General features: G+C 42.5%; 1 protein-coding gene across 3 annotated transcripts in view; it reads left to right on the top strand.

Annotated features, from left to right (window-relative positions):
- Positions 1–12,078, top strand: part of mid2 (midline 2) — a 103,209-nt gene that overhangs the window by 75,479 nt on the left and 15,652 nt on the right. For all 3 annotated transcript variants that reach the window (XM_084041953.1, XM_084041951.1, XM_084041952.1), the window contains 2 exons: positions 570–713; positions 9,743–9,904. In XM_084041953.1, the coding sequence (XP_083898079.1) occupies positions 570–713; positions 9,743–9,904 (306 nt within the window). The remainder of the gene's footprint in view (positions 1–569; positions 714–9,742; positions 9,905–12,078) is intronic.

Here is a 12,078-nt window from a genome sequence, read left to right as displayed (position 1 = left end):
GCTACACCAAAGAAAAATATTCACACATTCTGATCACCTGATAACCAGGGTAAGAGTGTAATAATGTGAAAAATTATAAATGCGTATTTTGAACACATGAAAACACCCACAAAGTCACTTTTACAATGACTTTTCTAAGGTTGGTGACACATTGGTTCCACCAGAGTGAGCTCCGCAAACTTTGTAGTACCATGCAGATTCATGATACTCTGCAGCAGTTATATGGCATGGGTTACCTGCAAGCCTTAAGTCGATTAGCTCCATTGTAAATTCAAGTCCTACATAAAGAGCTGGCTGAACCTAAATATACATCAATTAGTTGAGTTCTGTCAGATTCCATTAACAGTACCCATGTTCTTTTTTTGCTATTTTAGTTGTCTAGTACGTTGGAAATTGTATGAATGTATTTATTTTGTATTATATTAAAATGTTCATATCCATGTCTCGATCACGCCGTGTTTTGAGCTTGAATATCGGACATTTGAATTTGGAAGATTTTCAAACATTTCTGGGGTATCTGAAACGTTCTGTACGCTCAAAGGTCTCCATCTCCTCTCCTGAACATTTAGCTCCTACCCCACCGTCCATAAGAGACGAGCTGTGTACAGCGTCGCACGACACCATCACTGTCCACTGGACGTCGGAGGACGAGTTTAGTGTCACCTCCTACGAGCTTCAGTACACTATCTACACTGGCCAGACCAATTTCATCAGTGAGTGAGCATGCATGCACGCACACACACACACACACGCACGCACGCACGCACTCACACACACACACACACACACACACACACACACACACACACACACACACACACACACACACACACACACACACACACACACACACACACACACACACACACACTACAATATACAGTATAATATAACCCTACATGCATACAGTAGTGTGTGTGTGTGTATATATACACACACACACACACACACACACACACACACACACACACACACACACACACACACACACACACACACACACACACACACACACACACACACACACACACACACACACACACACACACACGTTACAGTACGAAAAAAAGATTGCGTGCTTTCTTCGAGTTCACCTCTCACGGGGTCCCCCCGTCGAAAAAATAAATGACGTTTCGGAGGTATCGAGACTAGGGGGGGTCATTATTTACGATTCTGTCTCTATCGGGACATAACTCGGACGGCGCTGATTCGGCTGTAGGTGACGTCGCAACGCTCAGCACGGCAACTTCCTCGCCTAAGCTTGCTCGGTGGTGCCTCTCGTGGCTCAAGTCCCCTTCAGACGCCGCGCCTCCATCGGTGAAAACGAGTGCGCCTTTTTCAATCTGACTGGTTTTCCAATCATACTGTGATATATATATATATATATATTAGGGGTGTGCCGATACACTAATTTCACCAAACGATACGATACGATATTTGGCTCACAACTTTGATACGATACGCACTTTTTTTATTATGAAAATATATGGGGGAGGAAAAAAGTAAATGCAAACAAATAATTCTGTTTTTGCATTATTCAGACATGCAAACTTATAGCTTTTCAGCTACAATAGCCGTTTTCAATCCAAATAGGGCAATAGTGTGACACCTGACCCGAAAAAAACCCAACATGTTGTCACCCTTTTCACCTCGGGGCTGTTTGCATGCCTGATTATAATGATTGTAAAAAAATATATATATATATATATATGTATATATATTATTTTATTTTTTTTCAAAACGATATTTTTCCCCCCCAAAACGATACATATCGTCACGAAAACGTATCACGATATATCGTGGGACGATATATCGGCACACCCCTAATATATATATATATATATATATATATATATATATATATATATATATATATATACACACACACACACACACACACACACACACACACACACACACACACACACACACACACACACACACACACACACACACACACACACAGAGTATAGCCCTGCTCACAAGCACACAAATAAGCACACCACCCTCAATGACATCTCCAGGATTTACAGTGAGAATTAAGATAAAAGCCCATAACACCCACTAAACAGAGATGACAAATGTTTTAAATAAGACATTATTTCATAACCGATTTTATGACAACTTTAGTCTTTGCTCTCTGTATTAGCATAAGTTGATTGATCGGGCTTATATTTTTTCATATAAAAATGGGAAATGTATGTCATAAGGGAACTTGAAATGATTTCAACTTTTTTTTTTTTTTTGTGCAGTGGCAATTCAGCTGGGAGGAAAGGGGAGTTTGATAGAATAACTGCCTCTCTTGATTCTTGAGTCTTCATTTTAGGTTGAAACAAGCATTGAGGGTTATTCTCTTCGAGACATGTTGGCTTTGTCCAGTCTGTGGAAATACTGTATGTGTCTTGCTTAAGATGAAGATGATGATAAATTTAGACTTCCTTTTTTGGTGTGAGGTGAACAGATATAGCTTGCATGTAACGGCAGTCTAGGTTTCTGGTAGCAGCCTGTCTATGACCTGGTTTCTCATGATCTCATTGTGGTTCTGTACATCTCCGATTCACGATCGAGAGACAGGAACTGAGAGCAGAGAGGGAGAGACATGCATCACAGGCAGAAAACTACCCTGAGGTGTTGCAGTTAGACGGTTGACACTAACCGATTAGCTGTGGAAATGCCAATGGTTGCTTTCCACAAGTATGAATAATCAATCTTATGATTTATAATTAGGCATTTAAGCAGATATTTTTACAAAGTGCAAGGTCAGAGCAAGTGCCGTGAACACTTGTCAAACAAAATGACGGTAAACGGTCGAGGTATTATAATAACTGGAGTTGCATGCAAGTAACACACCTATAATATACGTATATAATTAACATACCTTATGTATAGGAAGTCATATACATTCACACAGGTAGGGTTCTTCCAGGTGATGTAATCACTCTGAAATAGCTTTTCCCTTTTTTTCAACCACAGCCAGTGCAGACTGAGTGAAACATAAAGTACCACCTAGACCATCACCTAGATCAGGGTCATAGACACATTTTGCTTTTGTCCCACAATCCATCTGTGCATCATCACTTTTCTTTCACTGGTGTCTGCTGTGACAGGCCGACACAACAGACAAAATGCGTCACCACAGACCGTGGGATGCGATCACTTTTAGTGACATGCTGTTGTCATCTGTGATGGAACTTCAAAACAGATATCTTTAGACGAGACTGACTTCTCCTTTTCTTTTTCATCTAACAATGTATTTTAATTTTAAAACAGTTGAAAAGATGTCAACTTTTTGTCAACCAACAATTTTAAAAAATGTGGCTTTATTGTGGTCCATGGATTACATTTCAGTATATAATCAAATGTGCCAAGTAGGCTACAGTGGAGCCGGAATGGAAGTAATTAAGTACAGTGAAAAAGGATGGATGAAGGTATGGAGGGAACACTGTGCGGGAAGAGAGGAAAGAGGGAACAGGTGAAAAACAGATAATGGTCACTAGGGCAGAGGGGAGGAGAACATCGGTACTCAAGGTATGATTAGATTATAATCAATGCACACATACATGCACACATTCACACATAGTGTACACACACAAACACAGATGTATATGCACATTCACATTTACACATGCACAAGATACATCAATGCTCATACACACAGAGAGAGAGAGAGTGAGAGATTTCCCCTGTTTCCTCTTTCAGTCTTTCATCCTCAGTATCCCCACCCGTCTCTCGCTGAAGTGCCCCGGCCATTTGAAACGGCAAGATATATTTCAGCCGTGATCGACTGAGCGAGTCAGACATTCAGCCACAGTATATCCTCAGAGACCCGCTGCTGAAACTGAGAGGAACACAGAGAGAGAGAAACCCATTTAAGCCGCCACGCTACTTCAGTTTCTACCATTGCGTCGTCATCCGCCTCTCCAGACTGGCTAAACGCTCCCACTTGTGTGCCCATCGTCTCTCTCCCTGGCCTGGGCCCTGAGCCCCCCCCCCGGGAGAGCAGCGGTATGATGTGAGACCAGAGAAACCTTGCATCTGCAGGATCACCCAGGCACAGAGGCAGAAAATAGAGCACACACACACACACACACACACACACACACACACACACACACACACACACACACACACACACACACACACACACACACACACACACACACACACACACACACACACACACACACACACACACACACACACACACACGTTTGTATTACTATACTTGTGAGGACATCAACGCTTTAGGACAGCCATTTTAAGAATGCCATTTGAAATATATATATATTTTGCCATTTTTAACCGTAAGCCTAAAGCCGAAAAACAGCAGATCTACAAGCCCACAACGTGTCGCAGCGCGACGCGTTGTGAGCTTATAGATCGGCTGTTTTTCGGTGCATGACACTGGCGCGCAACTAAGTATAAATCATGTTTAACTCTAATTCCAATCCCTAAACCTAACCTCTAAATGTCTAATCCTAACCTGAATGTTTTTCGGATTGTTAACGTATCTCTAAAAACATTTTTTTAAACTATAAAACAACCATTTGTCTTTTGAGGACCAGGAAAACGGTCCTCACAATGTATATTTCTTCAAATTCTACTATACTTGGTCCTCGCAAGTATAGTAATACAAACACACACACACACACACACACACACACACACACACACAGGAGGGGAGATGAGGTAGCGGATGTGGTGTGACTGAAACCAGATGCCGTCGGGAAATGTAAGCAAAGTGAAAAGCAGCAAGAGATCAATAGAGATGGCTTACTGTATGCTGCGAATGCACTGTACCGTTTGACTGCCTGTGTCACAGTTTAGGCAGGTAATCTCACATACATATACAGTAATGCAGAGAGACAGTGTAGTGACCCAAGAAACTAGGATCCCAAGTGAACCAAGAACCTATAGCATCAGTCAAACAATATACTATCCAACTATCTGTACATGTGTCCCTTTAAACTAAAGCATAGTAACAAATGTGAAATCCAAACAAAATAGAAAGTACAATTGTTATGTATTGTAGATCGATAGTTACACAGTAAAATTCAGGGTCTTATTTTAACAATTAACGTGTAAATAATGGACCCATAAAGGTACATTTTTAAATTAACTCTTGATTTTACCGTGTTGATAGGTGCATAAAGAGCTACTGTATATAATACAAATATGAATTCAAGCTATCATTATTATTATTATTATTATTATATCGATGTAGGTAGGTTGATTGTTTTGATTACTGCCAAAAATACTCAGATGCTAGGCATGTCCCAGAAGCTCTCTGATTAGATGTGACAGATGGTTAAGACTTCTGTCGATGTTGCTGATGGCATTCATGCATACTGTATCATCACTGCAGACAGAGAGACTTGTCATCATCTGTCAGCATTTGTTTTACATTGGTGATGGCTGGAGGGATGAACTGAGAGAGACCATAAACTGTAGGGATGAGAGAGATGGAGTGATTTAATTAAAAAGGCTGATACAATGATCTTTAGAGAAATACAGTACATCCATCTCACATAGATCGGTCTCTCTCACTCTCTCACTGTCTAAACTCCATTGCTGTGGCTGTGTGGGGGACTAAATTGCTGATCACTATGTTTACGTAACCCCATTCATCACATACCCAGCCCCTTAATAGTTTCATCAATAGCTGCATCAATAACACGGCACTAGCTGGTAATGGTGTCCTTGTTGACCCTTAGGTGCATCATACTGCAGTTACTTTTCCATGATGGGAATTTAATCTTAGCATTGAAATCGATCCAAGGGTTACTTTACAGACCAATATACACTGTAAGTTGACTTTCCACCTGTGGAGAAAACAAACTTGGCACATAAATAGCTAAAGGCTAGAATAGCTCCCAGAATCAAACATAAAAGAGATAACATTTTAGACATATTGATTGTTACTTTAGTTCCCTTATAGCAAATATGTACTTAAAAAATAGCTTGGGGAAGAGTTGTGAGGTGAATGAGGGAGGAGTTCAACATCAGAGACTTTGCAACATGAATACAGATATTTGGCGTGAATGTAATAATATGTATTGAGATTGATATTTGTCATGGCAGATAAATAAGACTTTGGAGCAGGCCCCATTGCAGGAGGAGAATCAGATCGAATCCTGTCAGATCAGGTCCTGTCTGATGGAAGGCAGGGGGCTCTGGAGCTGAGATAATTGAGTTGATAGGTACTGTAAGGAATTTTGGGAATGACAGCTTGCTCAGTCTCTCGGTTGAAATGTCCTTTAAAACTTAGATTGAAATCAGGTGAGTGGGGAGGAGTTGTTATCAGGTGAGATTGAAATCAGGTGAGATTGATGTCAGGTGACTGGGGGAGGAGTTGTTATCAGGTGTGGTCTTATACCTCCTGAATATACGTTGTTCCAACACAATTTACAGCACCTACTGTATGCCTGCTGAACCCATCTGTTATTCAGTCAGACACTTTAATCAAGATAAAATCATTTATGATATTGCATTGTATTTGGCGGTGTGGCTCTGCTCCTGAGATGCTACAGAACAATCTGTGCAAGCATGGCAGACTCTGAGATGACAAACCCCCCTTCAAGTTATTACATGGACTTGAAAATAGACACAAAGAACAGTTCATAGGGCAGAACTTAAGATACACAGATATTAAAGAACATTATACTGGAGACTGGAGAGGTGGACGGAGTTTGGTCACTGACAAGATGCAGTAGCTCTGAGAATGTAGCATGAAAGAGTGAGTAGAGTATTAGTCTGCTTAAAAAGACTGCCTATTGAAACAATAAGGATTGTGCACGTGATTGGAGGGCGAATGAGCGTGGGATGAGCACTTTGACTTCCGTGCCTGCCTGAACTACCGCGATGATCCATTCCAGTCTTTCATGTGGATTCAGAAGCCCTGGCCTGTGGTGAGGTACTAAGATGATTATCACAGATGAAAAGCAGATTACACCGTGGGTGTTACTACCTGATAAGAGATATGTCTTTCTGTCTCTCGCCAGGAATACTCTTTTACGTGGCATAATTCACTTGATCTGTTCAATGCAAGACACTGTTGCATTCTGTGCAGACAGCAACTCGGACCACAGCATATCAAGGCATAAGAAGGCACTTATGGAACCTAGGTGAAGATGATGACACTTATAGTGTGTTTGACAACTTCTTCCACAGAATCGATGTAAATACATGTTTATCTATACAGTGTCCACTGTACAGATAACACCCCCAGGCATGTAGGTGCGCGTGCACACACACACACACACACACACTGTATTGCCTCATCAAAGTTTGATGTTGTTCAGTTCCCATGGTGCCTTGTGTTTCTCTTCCCCTTTGATCTGTCTGAATTCAAAGTGTTATCAGTTGTGTATGTACAGTACTGTACGTACGTACGTACGTGCACACGCACACACGCGTACACAGATACACTGACCTGCCTCCTCTCTCCTTATCTGTCTCTTTCGCTCTCTTGGTCTTCCATCTCTCTCTGTCTTTCCTCACTGAGTCGTCTCTTCTCTCCAACACACTTATTCACTCTCTCATCCTACTCTCTCCACCTTGAAGTTGCGCTGTAAGCTAAAACACGAGCGCCAGTGTCAGAAAGTCTCTTCTTTTCTTTTTAAATCATAAAGCAGTGACGGCATACTGCTGTGTACCGGCCTAATTTGATCCATCAAAAAGGGAGAGAGACAGAGAGAGGCATTGTGGGGATCAAAAGTGTTTAGAATGGAATGCAAAGGGACCTGCTTTCACACCTCGTCCTTTGTGTGTGTCTCTTAGAAAAGGAACATAGCAACCTCCTTACCTTGTGCAAGATGTTACTAAAGGCACTGGTGAGAGGATTATATTTCTGTAGGGCTGAGGGAAAGTTGTCACGCTGGCAATTTTCTACTCTACTTCTCTCCATCTTTTTTTCTTGTTTTAAGAAAAATAACAACAGGGTTTTGAAGTCACTGTCAACACCGTAGGCATAATGGTAGCACCAGGCTGAAATGGAACGCAGATGAATCACTTCTACTCACAAATGCATTGCATATGAGATGGATCTTGTAACTACAAGGTGCAAAGGTCCTCTCTCTTTCTTTCTTTCTTTAACATCTCTCTGAAAGATGGAAATCTTTTCATCGAGGTCAGCACATGTGTGTACCCCATCCCCCCACCCTTCATTCATACTTTAAAACGCCTCACTTTTAAAGGCCTTATTTGCGTCCTGTTAAGTATTTATATTTATAAGCAGACTCTATGCCATTACTTATGTATGCTATTGCCATCTCACTCAATAATTCACAACACGTCCTTGCCAAAAGGGACAAGCCATGGCCCTGAGAGAGCTTTTCTCTTTTACTTTAGTTTTTCCAAGCGCAATGACAATTCTGCAGGGAGGAGAGCCAAAGAAGTGGAGAGAAACACCATTATACGTTCAGCCACACACAAGCCCCAGCCATAACACCTGCTATTGCCAAACAAGATACTGGCTTCGCCACAAATATAAAAGCCTGTTTTATCAGACAAATTATTTCTTTCCGTTTATGAGGGTTGTCAGTCAAACGTGGGTAGAGTAGGGCATGATGCCAGGGGTTAGGGATACAATTTCCTTTTTAGCATTTAATGTAGCACAAATGCCAATATGTGTGGGTTTACCACTCATCTACAGGCTAGATAGGTTGAGGTCAGAATATTATTGAAAAAAAGACAAATAGATTGGGTGGAATTGGGTTTGAAAATCCTGGCCAAAACAAACCATCATCCTTGCGCAAAGGTTAATATTTACATTAATCTGCGTATACTAAAAGCAGATACAAAACCAGTAGGTCTATCTCAATTCAGATTATTTCATTCTCAGCCAGGTATCAAAGCCAAATGAATAGCACTGTCTCTCCGACTTAAGTGGTACATTTTTGTCGTAGGAATCTGAACAAATCCTATTAGGCCATCGTTGGCCGCATATCCACTTCCCAGATTTGGCCGCATATCCACTTCCCAGATTTGAGCATCCCTTCATTTTTCACTACTGAACGAAAGAATGAGAAAAAAAAAGAATCATTCTTCCAGGTGATTACAGAGAGCAAATTGCAGTGCACACATCACACACACATCACTTTCTTACATGTTCACTTCTCTCTATTTTTACTCAAGGTAGTACCAGTCACTTTGGATTAAAGCTCCCATCAAACAGCATGACCTTAATACTACCTGCATGTTTCCATACAGTGGCTATATTTGTACAGTGTCAATGCATATCGTGCACTTTTGGCCCCAGGCCCTCGATTCAGACACTCCCTTGGGATACTGTGTAAATGCTGTGCTCTTTAAAGGCTGTAGACTTGGCTTACAGTAGCAAGCGCACCATTCTGCCCCAGGCACACGTCATGATAAGGAGAGGTAATGGGATGGATCCCTACATACATAGGCTACTGTTTTCTTTGCACACTAAGCCTCACGTCATTTTGCTTCTCGTGTTCGTCATGAGCTGTCCGTCCTGATTTTGATATGCGGGGTGAGGAGGGGGTCAGATCAGATGAGGAATGGGTTCTGCTCCTTCCGGGGTAAAATAACATCAGCGAATCACAACTTCACCAAAATCATCCATCCAAACATAATGTTTGCCTTGCTATGTGCCAGCACGTCCGGTTTACTCCCCAGCTCTGTGTGTGTGTGTGTGTGTGTGTGTGTGTGTGTGTGTGTGTGTGTGTGTGTGTGTGTGTGTGTGTGTGTGTGTGTGTGTGCCTGTGTCTCCACCCAGGTTTGTACAACTCGGCGGACAGCTGGATGATCGTGCCTAACATCAAACAGAACCACTACACAGTGCACGGCCTGCAGAGTGGTACCCGCTACATCTTCTTTGTCAAGGCCATCAACCAGGCAGGAAGCCGCAACAGTGAGCCAGCTCGACTCAAAACAAACAGTGAGTTTTCATGTTTCATGTTCATGTCACACACGCTTCATGTCGACATGTTCCTCATCTCATTTTTTTTAAACAACTAATCTCCAGCACCACTGGACCAACTGGTGTGAAACTTTGCATGCACACTCCCAGTAGGCCAAATAAGAACTTCCACCAATGCCTCATGGTGGCGCAAAAGAAGCCGCCTCACGTTTTGGCCAATAAACGGGCAAAAGGAGCGACACAGCACTAAAATGTCTTTAATTTGATCATGTTCACGTGCCTTTGTGGATTTAGAGAAAGCAGACAAGTATGTAAGAGTGTGCAGGATATTTATGAGGGCAGTGTGACAGTGGTGAGGTATGCATTTGGAGTGAAATATGGGTTCAAGGTGGATGTGCAGTTACATCAAGGATCCGCTCTGAGCCCTTTCTTGTTTGCATTGGTGATGGACAGGTTGACGGACGAGATCAGGCAGGAGTCTCTGTGGACTGCGATGTTCTCGGATGACATTGTGATAGCAGGTATTGAGGGAACAGGTTGAAGAGAGTCTGGAAAGGTGGAGGTATGCGCTGGAGAGAATAGTAATGAAAGTCAGCAGGAGTAAGACAGAATACATGTCCGTAAAGGAGAGAGAGGACAGAGGTGAAGATGCAAGGAGTAGAGGTGGTGAACGTGGATGAGTTTAAATACTTGGGGTCACCAGGGAGTACAGAAGAGAGGTGAAGAGAGTGCATGTATCGTGGAATGGATGGAGATGAAAATGTCAGGAGGGGTTTGTGACCGAAGAGTACCAGCAAGAGTGAAAGGGATGGTTTATAAGTGAGACCAGACATATTGTAGGGTTTGTGGAATGTGTCATTGACGAAAAGACAGGAGCATAGCTGGAGGTGGCAAAGGAGGTGGCAAAGGTAAAGATGCTAAGATTTTCGGTGGGAATGATGAGGATGGTTAGGGTTAGGAATTAGTATATTAGAGGGACAACCGAGGTTGGGCGGTTTGGAGACAAAGTAAGAGAGGCAAGGTTGAGTTGGTTTGGACATGTGTGGAGGGGTGATGATGGGTACATTGGAATAAGGATGTTGAAGATGGAGCTACCATGCAAGAGGAGAAGAGTAAGGCCAAAGAGCAGGTTTATGGATGTGATGAGAGAGGGCAGGCAGATGGCAGTTGTGGCAGAGGAAATTGCACGACAGAAAGAGATGGAAATGGATGATCCGCTGTGGCGAGTGGCGACCCCTAACATGAACAGCCAAAATAAGAAGTAAGGTGGTGCTTTTTACACACAAGTACCTTACTGAAGGACACCCCAACAGAGATGGAATGAGACTCCATAAACATGTTGCACTCAATCTAAAATGCATTTTATCTTAGTGGTTTTCACTTCAGCCTTCCAACTGACTTAATTCATTCTACCACAGCTTCAGTCCTCTGCTTCAATCCTGTGTGATTTTACCTATACAGTAGTATCCCCTTCTCCTCCTCACCTTTCTGTTTCCAAGTAAGACACTCACTGGCTTCCACAGGGATCCAAACTTCACCCCTCCATTGTTACAGCCATTCCCAAAGGATCAAGGTTTGATCTCTACACAGAATTTGCTGGCCTACCCCCCAGGCCTCAGATCAAGGCTAGCTGATTTCTCTGGTCCTTACCGTTAAAGCTCTCTCTCTCCCTCTATTTTTCTCACACATTTGAAGAGATAAGGTAGCTTGGTTTAAACACAGTCAGGCTTTCTTGTGGGCCTTTATATTTATCTTTGCTCTGCACAGACAGTCGCACAGAGAGTCGCGTCCAGTAATAGGTGACATTACACCCTCTGTTCACTTATCTTTTTTCCTGTCTGCTTGTCTCGCCATACGGCTCCTCACATGACTCAGATGCTCCCCGTCTTGCTTTCTCTCAGATCTCTCTGTTTCCTTTTGTGTGGTGATACCCTGACTCATCGTGTCCCTCTCCCTTTCTCTCCTCACCTCACCTCTCTTTTATCTGAATGTGACCATACCTGGTGGTAGGGGGGACAGGGGTCTGGTTAAATTAAATGCATACCCTTTTCTGCTCCTGTTCTCTTACGCCTAAATTATACTTCATCGTTAGACTGTGACGCTTGCCGAAAATAACAGATTTGCAACTGAAAGCCAATTAGCACCATGGTCGTATGACAAAGTGTAAACTCCAGTCCGATGACCTTATGCTT

The sequence above is a fragment of the Gymnoscopelus microlampas genome (assembly GCF_963454915.1).
Source record: "Gymnoscopelus microlampas genome assembly, chromosome: 18".
Lineage (NCBI taxonomy): Eukaryota > Metazoa > Chordata > Actinopteri > Myctophiformes > Myctophidae > Gymnoscopelus > Gymnoscopelus microlampas.
This window is presented reverse-complemented; position numbering and strand designations above follow the sequence as displayed.